At 40.6% G+C, this 16,416-nt stretch overlaps 1 protein-coding gene across 1 annotated transcript in view; it reads right to left on the reverse strand.

Annotated features, from left to right (window-relative positions):
• SNX4 (sorting nexin 4) overlaps positions 1-16,416 on the reverse strand; it is a 73,539-nt gene that overhangs the window by 10,855 nt on the left and 46,268 nt on the right. Inside the window, exons 9-10 of the mRNA XM_003825223.5 lie at positions 11,900-11,965; positions 3,193-3,282 (exon numbers count right to left, since the gene is read on the reverse strand). Coding sequence (XP_003825271.2) covers positions 3,193-3,282; positions 11,900-11,965 — 156 coding nt within the window. The remainder of the gene's footprint in view (positions 1-3,192; positions 3,283-11,899; positions 11,966-16,416) is intronic.

Genomic DNA, 16,416 nt, shown 5'->3' on the forward strand with positions numbered 1-16,416 from the left:
ATTGTTTTTTTTTTTTTGGAGACAGAGTTTTGCTCTTGTTGCCCAGGCTGGAGTGCAATGGCGCGATCTCGGCTCACTGCAACCTCTGCCTCCCGGGTTCAAATGATTCTCCTGCCTCAGCTTCCCGAGTAGATGGGATTACAGGCATGCGCCACCACACCCAGCTAATTTTGTATTTTTAGTAGAGATGGGAATTCTCCATATTGGCCAGGCTGGTCTCAAACTGCTGACCTGAGGTGCCCCGCCCACTTCGGCCTCCCAAAGTACTGGGATTACAGGCATGAGCCACCTGTACCCGGCCAAAAACGTCATATATTCTTAACACAAAAAAAGTTGTTTTCCATATACTTGGAACATTTCTTTCAATAAACATGCCATTATCACATACATAAACATTTTTTAATGTATGAGAACTACATACATAATGTATACATATGTATACATAATTACATACATAATGAACTACATACGTAATTAATTCTTACATAATGTAAGAACTAATGCTGTAATCTCACATAGCAACTGAGTGTTCTTAGAAAAGATAATACCTCAAAGTTTTCTTCTTTGTGATTTAGAAATGTCTATTAGGTATTTTTTTTTTTTTTTTTTTTTGGAGACAAGGTCTCACTCTGTCACCCAGGCTGGAGGGCAATGGTGCAATCTCGGCTAAATGCAACCTCTGCCTCCTGGGCTCAGGCAATCCTCCCACCTCAGCCTCCTAAGTAGCTGGGACTAAGGCATGTGCCACCACATCCAACTAATTTGTGCTTTGTAGAGATGGGGTCTCGCCCATGTTGCCCAGGCTGGTCTCAAACTCATGGGCTCAAGCAATCCATCCACCTCAGTTTCCCAAAGTGCTAGGATTATATGCATGAGCCATGTCGCCTGGCCTAGAAATGTTTATTAGTTTTTATGATCATAAAAGTAATCCATGTTCACTGTAAAAAGAAAAGATTCGGCCGGGCGCGGAGGCTCACGCCTGTAATCCCAGCACTTTGGGAGGCCGAGGCGGGTGGATCATGAGGTCAGGAGATTGAGACCATCCTGGCTAACACGGTGAAACCCCGTCTCTACTAAAAATACAAAAAAAGCCGGGCGAGGTGGCAGGCGCCTGTAGTCCCAGCTACGCGGGAGGCTGAGGCAGGAGAATGGCGTGAATCCCGGGGGGCGGAGCCTGCAGTGAGCCGAGATAGCGCCACTGCACTCCAGCCTAGGTGAAAGAGCGAGACTCCGTCTCAAAAAAAAAAAAAGAAAAGAAAAGAAAAGAAAAGATTCTAATACAGCAATGCAAAAAGTAAAAAAAAGAGGCTGGGCATGGTGGCTCATGCCAGTAATCCCAGCACTTTGGGAGGTCGAGGTGGGCAGATCACCTGAGGTCAGGAGTTCAAGACCAGCCTGACCAACATGGTAAAACCCCATCTCTACTAAAAATACAAAAATTAGCCGGGCATGGTGGTGCATGCCTGTAATCCCAGCTGCTTGGGAGGCTGAGGCAGGAGAATCACTTGTACCCAGGAGGCAGAGGTGGCAGTGAGCAGAGATTGCACCACTGTACTCCAGTCTGGGCAACAGAGTGAAACTCCAACTCAAAAAAATAAAAAATACAAAATACAACAAGAAAGTTCAAGAACACTCTCTTTCCTCCAATCCCACTATCCAGATATAATCGGTGTTACCAGATAGTATATAATCTTTCAGAATTTAGCTAGGCATTGACAAATACTATATCCATGCACCCCAAATGGTTCCTACATCTTTTCTCATATGGCTATATACCCTGGCCATCTTTCCATGTCAATATACATTAATCCCTTTTATAATTCTTAAGAGCTGCAGAGAATTCCACTGTACTCAGCAACTTTCTTTTTTGAGACAGAATCTTACTCTGTCACCCAGGCTGGAGTGTAATGGTGCGATCTCGGCTCACTGCAACCTCCACCTCCCCTGTTCAAGCAATTATTCTGCCTCAGCCTCTCCAGCAGCTGGGATTACAGGCACCCACCACTATGCCTGGCTAACTTTTTTATAATTTTAGTAGAGACGGGGTTTCACCATGTTGGCTAGGCTGGTCTCGAACTCCTGGCCTCAGGTGATCCATCCGCCTTGGGCTCCCAAAGTGCTGGGATTCAGGCAGGAGCCACCTCACCCAGCCAACTTTCTTTTGCTTGGTGACTTGAAAATACATTGGTGAGACTTCCTACTACTCAAAGCCCTAGAAGGAAAACAAGCTAACAATGTGCAGATGATTTCACACCAATCACCACAGAGGTAAGGGAATAGTGCTCTTTTGTTTTCCTAACAGAATTCTTATACTGCTTTTAAAAGCGACAGGACAGTGTTGGCTCATGCCTGTAATCCCAGCACTTTGAGAGGCCGAGGCGGGCGGATTACCTGAGGTCAGGAGTTAGAGACCAGCCTGGCCAACAATGGTGAAATCCTGTCTCTACTAAAAATACAAAAATTAGCTGGGTGTGTTGGCAGGTGCCTGTAATCCCAGCTACTCAGGAGGGTGAGGCAGGAGAATAGTTTAAACCCGGGACGTGGAGGTTGCAGTGAGCCGAGATCATGCCACTGCACTCCAGCCTGGGTGACACAGCCAAACTCTACTCTGTCCCAAAAAAAAAAAAAAAAAAAAAAAAAGTGACAGGACAACTGACCAAAAGCCACCTATTCTGGGAAAATAATTCCTTTTTCTAAACTGATCAGAAAAAAATATATTAACTTTTTCCTAGTCACGCAGGACCATCTAAAAGAGAATTCCCTTTGGCTCTGTAAAAGATAACATAAGACCAGATAAGAAAGTCCTTGTTACATAAGGATGTTGTACAAGCTACTGATAAGACACACAGAATAAAAATAGCAATATACAACCTAGTAACAGATACTGTTACACACACTGAATCTGTATTTTGCTTCCAATCTTCAAACTGGAAAAAGTGGAAACAACAACATACAGGCACACTTGATGCCTGAGGCTGGCAGGTTTTATCAAAATGATGCTTCGAGGGCAGGCCTCATCTTACATGTTTATGCCTAGCACTCTGCAACACAGAGAAATACAATGAGACCTCATTCATTATCTGAGGGAATGCATTCATTTAAAAAACACTCTACTATCTGTACTTTACAGTGGCATACGAGGAGAGTGGTGAACAACCGTGTGGCTGCACCTGGAACTTTTATTAAACTTACCGCAATGCTTCTGCATAAAAAAGATACTCTTTTAACTGATCTGCATAATGTTCTTCATCTTCCAAAATATCATCAATAGAAGATGCATACCTGTTTTAAAAAAAAAACACACACATTGCATAAATAGAGTTACTTTCATTGGAATACAAAGTATTAGGGTTCTAGAGAAGTGCAATTAGGCTGGGCGCAGTGGCTCACACCTGTAATCCCAGCACTTTGGGAGGCCAAGATGGGCAGATCACTTGAGGTCAGGAGTTCGAGACCAGCCTGGCCAACATGGTGAAACCCTGTCTCTACTAAAAATACAAAAATTAGCCGGAAGTGGGGGCGGGCGCCTGTAATCCCAGCTACTTGGGAGGCTGAGGCAGGAGAATCTCTTGAACCCGGGAGGAGGAGGTTGCAGTGAGCCAAGATCATACCAGCGCACTCCAGCCTGGGTGACACAGCAAGACTCTGTCTCAAAAACAAACAGCAAACAAACAAAAAACAGCAATTCTAAGTGTGGCCCACAGACAATTTGCTACCCATCAGTGATGTTATAAGTACAGACAGTGAGAATTAGTGTTTAGAATCACTGACAGCAATGTGTAATTACCATGATGATTTTATTGAATTTTACCAAAATGTTTTGGTCAGCAATGACTTAGAAATAAACAAACAAAAAAATGGTCCTTTTCATAGGCAGTTTAAGAAGCTTGTAAGACTGTAATATCTTTTGTTCAAAGACATACATAAAAGGGCTACAAAATCTGTAGAAAGAATAAGAGTTTGGTATAATTGGTATACATATGTTCTTGGTTGCAATTATTTATTATAATGATGCCAAATAGCTACAAAAGAAAAAGTAGAGTAAATAAAGGTTGGAGAAAATTTTAGAAGCTTATTTTATGCTAATTTTTTTTTTTTTTTTTGAGACGGAGTCTCACTTTGTCGCCCAGGCTGGAGTGCAGTGGCGCGATCTCAGCTCACTGCAAGCTCTGCCTCCCGGGTTCACGCCATTCTCCTGCCTCAGCCTCCCAAGTAGCTGGGACTACAGGTGCCTGCCACCACGCCCAGCTAATTTTTTGTATTTTTAGTAGAGAAGGGGTTTCACCGTGTTAGCCAGGATGGTCTCGATCTCCTGACCCACTCGCTTCAGCCTCCTAAAGTGCTGGGATTACAGGCGTGAGCCACAGCGCCCGGCCATTTTATACTAACTCTTAATAGCAACCTCTGCTTTGATTGGGAGACTCCCTCAATGTCATCCCAGTTTCATTCCTGCGCATGAGTCTTCATTTGTACAGAATGTGATGGCTCCCACATTGCTTCTCCAAACCATACAAGCACATGTCTCAACACCTCTAGGAAATTCTCCCAGACTGCTTTAGTCTTTAGTCATCATTCTACTTTCGTTCCCTTATCAACAATTTGAACTTAAATTTTATCAAAGTCATATCCCATGTGTTGGTTTTTTTTAAAGTGATTCTTATTTATTTGAATTATCTATTTGTTGAGCATCTACAATGTGCCAATTGATAGGCTGAGTGTGACAAATCTAGTGACAAGAGAAAACTCGGTACTAAAGCCAGGGCAGATGGAAAAGCTGTAATTGGAGATTGTACACTAGAACCCAGGAGTTCGAGACCAGCCTGGGCAACATGGCAAGACCCTGTCTCTACAAAAAATACAAAAATTAGCTGGACATGGTAGTGCATGCCTGTAGTCCCAGGTGCTCAGGAGGCTAATTTGGGAGGAATGCCTGAGCCCAGGAGGTCCAAGGCTGCAGTGAGCTGTGAATGTGCCATTGTATTCAAGCTGGGGTGACAGAGTGAGACTCTGTCTCACCAAAAAAAAAAAAAAAAAAAAAAAAAAAGAAAAAAGAGAAGAAACCATAGCTGATACAAGGTATTGTAATTTAATATAAAATTGTATGAAATACATGGCAAGTTGCAGTTTATCAGATACATTTAATTACACACAGCATTCCACTGTTTAGTTCCTTTTAGATTGACATTAGATAAGGAATTACCAGATCTAGATAATGCAGGACAAGTGAGCCCCAAAATTGGGAGGTTAGCCCAGGAGGGTTATCAGCTTCGCCCAGGGAAGAATTCAAGGGTGAGCCGGTGGTGTCAGGTGGAAACCTTTTATTGAAGAGCACTGCTCCTTGAGGAGCAGGACTAACTCATAGGCAGTACACCTAGAGTCGGCCTCGTGTGTTGGTTTTATTTCTCTGATAGCATTGTAAATTCCATAAGGACAGGGGCTATGTGTATGTACTACTTCTGTGTGATACAACAGGTATCCTTCTTTCAAATTAATTCTGGTTCCTTCGCATGGACATACTTTATGTCTCTAGGCCTGCCTCATCAAGTTTATTGAAGTTGTAAGACAAAATAAACAAAACTATGCTAAGGTTCATTTGAAAAGCAATGTGCTTACAGGATTTATGTAAGCAGTGAACATATACATTCTGTAAGTACAAACTTACAGCTATGAGAGTGAATAATTTCTTATATGTGACTGAAAAAAAGTCTTGAGAATCACTATTAAGAGTAGGAAAACCTGCCTTTAGTTCCTAAGTCTATGATTCTGGAAGAGTTAATGTGAAGAAAACAAAGAGGACTTGTGGCCTGAAGATAGGAAACACAGTGTAGGGAGAAATTGGAACATCCTAGGGTGGGGAAGTATAAATGATAAAGATTTTTAGATCTCAGTACTCAGAATTTTATTTAACACTTTCATAAATCAACTGAAGGGATAATCCTAAATTCTTGGAAACATTGAAATGCCAAATCAAGAGACCACAGGACAACTTAAGGTTAAACAAAATAGTTGAAAAAAGTAGCTAGTTGGTTTGGAACATGGCCTAAGGAAAAGTAATATTTAGATAAACACATTTTTTCTTTTTTCTCTCCTAGCTTTAAAGTATAATTAAAGAACTGTATGTATTTACAGTGTACAATGTGATGTTTTGACGTATGTATACATCATGAAATGATTCAATCAAGCTAATTAACATATCCATCACCTGACATACTTAGCATTATTTTTGTGGTGAGAATATTTAAGATCTATTTTTTGTCTTTTTGAATCACAGGAGTTCTTTCTATACTATGGTTAGAAATGTTTGCTCCTATACTTGCTTCTTCACTGTCTTAATAGTCTCGCTTTTTAAAAAATAGTAAAGGCCTGGTGGGGTGGCTCATGCTTGTAATCCCAGCACTTTGAGAGGCTATGACGGTGGATTACTTGAGCCCAGGAGTTTGAGACCAGCCTGGGTAACACAGTGAGACCCTGTATCAATTTATATTAAAATTTTAAAAAATAGTAAAACATACATAATATAAAATTTACCTTGTTAATAATTTTTAAGTATACAACTCAGTGGTATTAAGTATATATACACTGTTGCATAATCATTACCACCACCCACCTCCATAATTTTCTCATCGTTTGCAACTGAAACTCTGCACCCCATTTAACTCTCAATTTCTTGCTCCTTCAATGGTATCAAATGGTAAATTGGTCATCAAAATTTAAACAAAAATTTTAAATTTGATGAAGACCAATTTGCCATTTAAAGTAATTTTTTCTTTTCATATCCTTCTTAACAATGTTTTCCACTAAAAGCTATACTTTTACCTTTTACAATTATGTGTATGATCCAAATTGAATTAGTTTTGTGTCAAGTGTAAGATAAGGCTCAAGGTTCTTTTTTTTTCCCATGTAGATATCCAGTTATTCCAACACCATTTGTTGAAATGAACTATAGAAGTGTGAGTCTATTTCTGTACAGAATTCTGTTCCATTGATCTATTTATCTTTCTTTCTTTCTTTCTTTTTTTTTTTTTTTGAGACACAGTCTCACTCTCACCCAGGTTAAAATGCAGTGACAGGATCATGACTCAACTGCAGCCTTGACTTTCTGGGCTCAAGTGATCATCCCACTTCAGCCTCCCGAGTAGCTGGGACTACAGGTGCATGCCACCACTCCCAGCTAATTTTTGTAGTTTTGGTTTTTTTGAGACAAGAGTCTTCCTCTGTCACCCAGGCTGGAGTGCAGTGGTGCAATCTTCGGCTCACTGCCACCACTGCCTCCTTGGGTTCAAGTAATTCTCCTGCCTCAGCTTCCTGAGTAGCTGGGACTACAGGTGCACATCACCACACCTGGCTAATATTTATATTTTTAGTAGAGACAGGGATTCACCATGTTGACCAGGCTGGTCTTAAACTCCTGACCTCACATAATCCACCCACCTTGGCCTCCCAAAGTACTAGGATTACAGGCTTGAGCCACCATGCCGGGCCTAATTTTTGTAGTTTTTAGTAGAGACAGGGTTTTGCCATGTTGCCCAGGCTGATCTCAAACTCCTGGACTCCAGGGATCTACTCACGTTTGCCTGCCAAAGAGCCGGGATCACAGCATGAGCCACTGTACCTGGTCAATCTGTTTAACTTTATGCCAATACCTCACTATCTTTATAATTTAGCTTTACAGTAAATCTTTTTTTTTTTTTTGGGAGGTGGGAACAGAGTTTCACTCTTGTCACCCAGGCTGGAGTGCAATGGTGCAATCTCGATTCACTGTAGCCTCCGCCTCCTGGGTTCAAGTGATTCTCCCGCCTCAGCCTCCTGAGTAGCTGGGATTACAAGTGCCTGCCACCACACCTGGCTAATTTATTTTGTATTTTTAGTAGAGATGGGGTTTCGCCATGTCAGCCAGGCTGGTCTTGAGCTCCTGGCCTCAGGTGATTCACCCGCCTCAGCCTCCCAAAGTGCTGGGATTACAGGCGTGATACACTGTGCCCGGCCTAGTAAATCTTGAAAGTAATATATTCCAGTTTTGTTCCTTGTCAAGATTGTTGTAGCTATTCTAGGTTCTTTAAATGTCCATATAAACTTTTATTTTTTATTTTATTTTTTTGAGACGAAGTCTCACTCTGTCACCTAGGCTGGAGTGCAGTGGTGTGGTCTCAGCTCACTGCAACCTCTGCCTCCCGAGTTCAAGTGATTCTCCTGCCTCAGCCTCCCAAGTGGCTAGGACTATAGGCATGCGCCACCACACCCGGCTAATTTTTGTATTTTTAGTAGAGACAGGGTTTCACCATGTTGGCCAGCCTGGTCTCAAACTCCTGACCTTAAGTGATCCACCTGTCTCGGCATCCCAAACAGCTGAGATTAAAAGCGTGAGCCATTGTGCCTGGCCCATGTAAACTTTAGAATTAGCAATTTGGGGAGAACTGACATCTTAACAATGCCTTCCAATCCATGAACACAGTTTATCTTTCCATTTATTTAGGTTTTAATTTATCTCAGCAATTTTTTATGTAGTTTTCACTGTAGAGGTCTTTCATATCTTTCATTAAATTAATACCTAAGTTTTATGTTTTGATGTTATCATAAATAGCATTGTTTTAAATTTTTTATTTTCAAATTGTTGTTGCTAGTATATAATAGATTTTTAGATATTAAACTTGCATCCTGCATCTTAATTAAATTCAGTTGTTGGTTAGCCATATGCAGATTTAAACTGGACCCCTTCCTGTTATCACATACAAAAATCAACTCAAGATAGACTAAGGACTTAAATGTAAAACCTAGAACTATTAAAAAAAAAAAAGAAAAAGAAAACCTAGTAAATACCATTTGGGACATAGGCTATGGCAAAGATTTCATGATGAAGACTCCAAAAGCAATTGCAACAAAACAAAAAATGACAGTTGGGACCTAATTAAACTAAAGAGCTTCTGCACAGCAAAAGAAACTATCAACAGAGTAAACAGATAACTTATGAAATGGGAGAAGATATTCCCAAACTATGTATCTGACAAAGGTTTAATATCCAGAATCTATAAGGAACTTAAACAAATTAACAGGCAAAAAACAACTCAATTTAAAAATGGGCAAAGGAGGCCAGGCGTGGTGGCTCACACCTGTAATCCCACACTTTTGGGAGGTTGAGGCAGGAGAATCGCTTGAACCGGGGAGGAGGAGGCTGCAGTAAGCTGATAGCACCACTGTTCTCCAGCCTGGGAGACAGAGTAAGACTCTGTTTAAAAAAAGAAAAAAAAGCCGGACGCAGTGGCTCACGCCTATAATCCCAGCACTTTGGGAGGCTGAGGTGGGCGGATCATGAGGTCAGGAGTTTGAGACCAGCCTGGCCAATATGGCAAATCCCCGTCTCTACTAAAAATACAAAAATTAGCCGGGTGTGGTGGCACATGTCTGTAGTCCCAGCTACTCGGGAAGCTGAGGCAGAAGAATCGCTTGACCCCGGGAGGTAGAGGTTGCAGTGAACTGAGATGGTGCCACCGCATTCCAGCCTGGGTGACAGAGTGAGACTCTGTCTTCCAAAAAAAAAAAAAAAGGGCCAGGTGTGGTGGCTCACCCCTGTAATCCAAGCACTTTGGGAGGCTGAGTTGGGCAGATCACTCAAGCCCAGGAGTTTGAGACCAGTCTGGCCAAAATGGCAAAACCCTGTCTCTACTAAAAATACAAACATTAGCCGGGTGTGGTGGTGGGCGCCTGTAATCCCAGCTACTCGGGAGGCTGAGTCAGGAGAATTGCTTGAACCTGGGAGGCAGAGGTTGCAGTGAGCCAAGATTGCGCCACTGCACTCCAGCCTGGGTGACAGAGTGAGACTCTGTCTCAGAAAAAATGAAAACAAAAATAAACATAAAAATAAAGGAGTGGGGGGAAGGACATGAACAGATATTTCTCAACAGAAGACATACATGTGGCCAACAAACATGAAAAAATACTCAACATCATTAAAGAAATGAAAATCAAAACCACAATGAGATACCATCTCACACTAGTCAGAATGGTTATTATTATTATTATTTTTTTAACTTAAATAACAGAGACATGTTCTTGCTATGTTTCCCAGGCTGGTCTTGAACTCCTAGGCTCAAGAGATCTGCCCACCTCAGCCTTCTACAGTGTTGGGATTACAGGCGTGAGCCACTGCACCTGGCCAGAATGGTTATTACTAAATAGTCAAAAAATAACATGCTGGCAAGGTTGCAGAGAAAGAGGAACACACACACTGCTGTTGGGAAAGTAAATTAGTTCAGCCACTGTGAAAAGCAGTCTAGAGATTTCTCAAAGAACTTAAAATAGAAGTACCATTCATCCCAGCAGTCTCCCAGTACTGGGTCTATATCCCCCAAAATATAAATTATTCTACCATAAGGATACATGCATGCCTGTGTTCACTGCAGCAGTATTCACAATAGCGAAGACATGGAATCAACCTAAATGCCATGAACGGTGGACTGGATAAAGAAACTGTGGTACATGTATACCATGGAATACTACACAGCCATGTAAGAGAATAGATGCAGCAATAAGGATGCAGCAACATGGATGCAGCTGGAGGCCATTATCCTAAGTGAATTAACACGGGAACAAAAAACCAAGTATCACATATTCTCACTTATAAGTGGGAGTTAAACATTCAGTACACGTGGATACAAAGAAGAGAACAACAGAAATCAATGCCTACTTAAGGGTGGAGGTTAGGAGGAGGGTGAGAATCGAAAAACCACCTCTCGGGTACTAAGCTTACTGGGTGATGAAATGATCTGTACACCAAATCCCCATGTCAGGCAATTTACAAACCTGCACATGTAACCCCTGAACCTATAACAGAAGTTGGAAAAAATAAAATTAATTCAGTTGTTGGCCAGGTGTGCTGGCTCCCGCCGCTAATCCCAGCACTTTGGGAGGTTGAGATAGGAGAATCCCTTGAGGCCAGAAGTTTGAGACCAGCCTGGGAAACACAGCAAGACCCCATCTCTAAAAAAAGAAAAAAAAATTTTTTAATTCAATCTGGGAACAGCGGCTCATGCCTGTAATCCCAGCACTTTGGGAGGCCAAGGCAGGAGGATTGCTTAAGGCCAGGAGTCCAAGATCGACCTGGGCAACATAGCAACACTCTGCCTCTACAAAAAAATAAAAAATAATTAGCCAGGCGTGGTGGCATGCACCTGTAGTCCTAGCTACTTGGGAGGCTGAGGTGGAAGGTGTGCTTGAGCCCAGAAGGTTGAAGCTGCAGTGAGCTGTGATTGTACCAATACACTCCAGCCTGGGCAACAAAGTAAGACCTAGTCTCTTTAAAATAAATAAATAAATAAATAAAATCAGTTGTTAGTTCTACAATGTTTTTGGTTGATTGTTTATGGTTTTCTGTATAAAAGACCTTTCAACTGAAAATATAGTTTTGCTTCTTCCTAATATTTAGGCCTCTTATTTAATTTTCTTGTCTCACCATATTGAGTAGGACCTCCAGTACAATGTTTACTAAAAGCGGCAAGAGCAAACCACCTTGCCTTTTTCTTGACCTTAAGAGAAAGCCTCAATATTTCACTATTAAGTACAATATTGGCTATAAATTTTAGACTGAGAAAATTCCCTTTTATTCCTAGTTGATGAGACTTTTTACTGTAAATGGGTGTTAAAATTCATCAAATGCTTTTTCTACATGTATGGAAATGAACATACCTTCAATGTTTTCATCTTCATTCTGTTAAAATATGAATTAGATGGATTTTCAAATGTTAAACTAACTTTGCACTCCTGAGATAAATTTAAGTCAGATATGTACACATAGAGCGCAATATAAATGCCAGCAAACTTGATAAAAACAGAAGAATAGAAGAGTCACTAATGCTTCACTACAGGACTTCACCTCAGGCTTCACAAAAGTTCTCGAGGTACTTACACATCCATATGATGACCAGCACTCTGCAGTCCATCACCCATTTCTTTTTCTATGGCACTCCATTCACTAGGGAGTAAAAGATAAAACCAAAAGCAACATGCATTAGAGATATGGAATAGTATTAAATGGACTCTTTTCAAGATTCTTGTCTAGCTAGCTTTAAAATAATGTATAGCACCCGTATTTGGGTTTATTTTCTATAACTCAAATATGCTGTTTTCCCCTTAAGTTTAACAACTAAATGTGAAGTGAAGGCTTCAAACATTGATGCTTGCTGCTAAGCAGAAGGTAAGTATCATACTCAACCGCTTCTGGTTATAGATAACATTCTCAGTTAGGCGGCTGATTTAAATCATTTGTAAAGCTTTTAAAAAATACGGATGCTAGCCCTACTCTTCATCTACTTAATCAGAAGCTGTGGGGATAGAGTGAGACATGTACATTTTTAAATACTCCATGTACGGCTCTGATGAACATACCTGATTACATGCCACTGTTCTAGTAGCTAACAGAAAAAGACAACTGTATAGAAACAGTAGGTGCAGAGTAAAGTTTTAATAATAATAATCATATTACACAAGAAAGCTACTAGAGCCACAGATCATTTTGTTGTCATTTCTGTGAAATGCTTTACATTAAAAATCTTTTTATGGAAGTTATATATGCTTATTATAGTAAACTGGGAAAATAAATCTATAATCCCAAATGCCAAGAGATAACATAATTTGATACACCTCCTTCTAGTCTTATTTGCGTAATTTAAAGTGGCTGAGATCATATGGTATATGTGAGTTTGTGTCATGCTTTTTCTAAATAGTATTTTCCCATACTATTAAAATAATTTGTTCTAAATGTCATTTTAAATGGCAACTCACAATCTTTTTAACCATTTTCCTGGCTATACAGGTTGTTTCCAATTTTTCTGCTATTTAAAGAATGTATAATAAACATCTTCAATTCCAACATATCATAAAAAATAAAATAGTATTATACTCTTAGTATAGATGAAAACTATGTATCTTTTCCCTAAAAAGTTAAAAAAAAAAAAAAACACAACATTTTGTGTACAATTTCAGAGACTTCAGACAACCTGAAGTCCACCCTCACCTCTTGGATCTAGAACTCGAACTGAAAAACCACAAGGGTCGCTCTAGTATTTTGTAGCTCCATGAAATTAAAAAAAGGAAAAGACTCCAAGAATGCCTGAGAGTCAAGATTTTGGACAGGAATGAAAAATATTAATTACAACAAAAAGAAAGGTTTAGAGCTAAATTTAGTAACCCAGTCTGGTGTTCATCAAGGATAAAATCTCTAGCCCCAAACAGGTCTGTGGAAATAGGTTCTATTTGTTTATATTTCTGTACGAGACTTTGTTTAAACATAAGAGTTCCACGCTAAAAAAAGGTTTAAAAATCACTGTCCTCATCTACCCCAACAGTTAAGAACAGACACTCAGGCCCAGAAACCTAACACGGTTTACTCAAAGTCAGGCAGCTGATCAGAGACAGAGCTGAGCCTAGAATCAACCTCCAACAGAGTCCTCTATCTACCAGTCCCAACTTAAGGCACTTAACTTCTTTTGTTGTCTTAGTCAAAAGAGCTTTTTGGCAGGGCATGATGGCTCACGCCTATAATCCCAGCACTCTGGGAAGCCAAGGAGGGTGGATCACCTGAGGTCGGGAGTTCGAGACCAGCCTGACCAACATGGAGAAACCCCGTCTCTACTAAAAATACAAAATTAGCCAGGCATGGTGGCACACGCCTGTAATCCCAGCTACTCGAGAGGCTGAGGTGGGAGAATCGCTTGAACCCGGGAGGCAGAGGTTGCAGTGAGCCGAGGTCACGCCATTGCACTCCAGTGTGGGCAACAAGAGCAAAACTCCGTCTCAAAAAAAAAAAAAAAAAAAAAGCTTTTCACCACTTACCATACATATAATTAAAAAATTAAAAATTACAGAATTATTAAACACAAGTACATCTTTGTGTCTTTGAGCTTTGAGGTACATAACAAGTTGGTATGCCTTTGCACATAGCTTTTTGAAAGAAATGTGTCTATTTTCCTGGAATCTCTTGAAAGGAACTGTAACACTGAATCTGGGAGAGACGGTTACTTTTGGTTGCTTCCATATGGATTCACAACCTATGAATTAAGATGAATATTTTAAAATGTTCAATTAACAGAACACAACATTTTAGGCTATTAGCTCCTGACCGCTTTCATCAGCTTTAAATGCATAGTTACTGGTACTTAAAACTCTTTCCTCCTCTTCTCTAAGTCTTTTGCAGAGTGAACCCCACCTATGTATTTAGTCCATTTCTGCACAGGTGGATCTGAAAGTTCCTGTCTGAGCATGAAACTAGTCCTATAAGCCCCTATGGGGAATAGCCCTTTTTTAGGCTTATCCTAAATTGGGTCAGGTGCTATTAATAAGGGAAGGAGGCTGCAAAAGGCCTAGGGATGTAAGAGCACAAAATAAACTCCTCTACTTAAATGAACAAACAAACAAAACAAACATAACATCAGCAGCACCATGAACATACTACAAAATCTTCCCCTTTCTTCTCTGTAAGCCTAATTCCTGCTCATTTCTCACCTACATAACATCTGTTGCTTCATGTCAGTCCTTTTCTAGTCACAGCTCAGTCTTTTTTCTTAGTCCATTCTCTCACTCCAACCTCCAATTGCCATAATTTTACAAAAATTACTTAAGGAATATATTGAAAAAATTTCAATTAAGAAAAAAAAGCTGATAAAACCAGCTTTGTATTTCTTCCCCTCTCAAACTGCAAACCAAAGAACAAATTAATTTTTTTTCCGATTATGTGGTCCCCAACTTTTGAATTTTTTCATTACTCTTATAGGTCAGCAGCACTGAAAAGATAAAAACCATCTCCCACAAACTGGCGCTGCTCAGCAATCCTTTCCACATTCCGAAGTGTTGTCTTCATCAGTGCTTCTCAAGCTGGGATGTTTTCATCATGAATATTGGAAGCCATATAATAGACATGGTACACTCTTTCTGAAGAATAAATTTTACTTAAACATTAGTGGGGAAAAATAAACTTTTAAAAATAAATATTAAAGTATCCATACAATGTAGATTTTGCATGAATTGATAAAACTCAAGCCTTCAGAGAGTTCCTGCACTTGGTACAGCTGCTTCTGGCCAATGTCGTGTGAATTGGTGAAGGGAGGTAAAGGAGGTTTTGCAGTAGGACAAGTTTAAGTATTATTGGCACCCCTCCCTCCAACCCCCAAAAGAGAATTCTCTGCACTGTTTGAGACAGACTGCCCAATGTCATTCCCCTCAATCCCCACAACCACACAATTACACAAACTTGTTCTCAAAAAAGATACCTACTTCACGGTGCCTTCTACAACTCACCTCTCCCCTGCCTTAAGACAGCTCTGCACCTTCCCTATCTTCTCCCTTGTCCATGCTCCTATCCCTCCCCTGTCCACCATCCCACCCCAGCCCCAGCCTCTTCTCAAAAAAGTCTTATTACCCTTCAAAAATAACCACAGTTCATCTTTTTCCTCAGGCACTTTTGAAAAAAAAAAATTCAACTTTCATTTTGGACTCAGGAAGTACATGTACATGTGCAGGTTTGTTACATGTGTACACTGGATGGTGTGAAGATTTCAGATACAAACGAGCCCATCACCCACACAGTGAGCACAGCGCCCAATAGTTAGTTTGTCTACCCTTGTCTCCTCCCACCCTCCCTCCCTGCTCTGGCAGTTCCCGGTGTCTACTGTTGCCATCTTCACATCCATGAGTAGGGACTTTCTTAAAAGACTAATTAATAACTTGCTGTCTTTCCTTCCTTAATCCTTTCCTCTTATTCCTAGGATCACTAGGACATAACATCATACCACTTAAACTGCTTTCCAAATTAACACCAAAGATGTACTTACCCATTTTCCCCCTTCTCATCTAAACTCAATTCTCTTTTTTGTTTTTTTTTTTGAGATGGAGTCTTGCTCTGTCACCCAGGCTGGAGTGCAGCAGCACAATCTCGGCTCACTGCAACCTCCACCTCCTAGTTCAGGCAATTTTCCCACCTCAGCCTCCCAAGTAGCTGGGATTACAGGCACACGCCATCATGCCCGGCTAATTTTTGTATTTTTAGTAGAGATGAGGTTTCACCATATTGGCCAGGCTGGTCTTGAACTCCTGACCTCAAGTGATCTGCCCGCATCGGCCTCTCAAAGTGGTGGGATTACAGACGTGAGCCACTGTGCCTGGCCTAAATTCAATTTCTCTACAGTATAACTCCAAGCGTTATTGAAGTGTTCCCTTCACTTGCTTGACTTTGAATACTCCATGTTCCTCATCAATTTCTTGCCTGATCCCTGAACGCAGATATTCCCTTGAGTCTCTTGTAGACTTGCTCTAACCCTCTAATATTATCAACTAACTCTATGTTTTAAAAAATCACTCTATAAGGACACACTTTATATATACAACTCATATTCTCACTAGCTTCTTAAATTCCTGATCCAAATTTCTAAC

Source organism: Pan paniscus, chromosome 2, assembly GCF_029289425.2.
Source record: "Pan paniscus chromosome 2, NHGRI_mPanPan1-v2.0_pri, whole genome shotgun sequence".
NCBI lineage: Eukaryota > Metazoa > Chordata > Mammalia > Primates > Hominidae > Pan > Pan paniscus.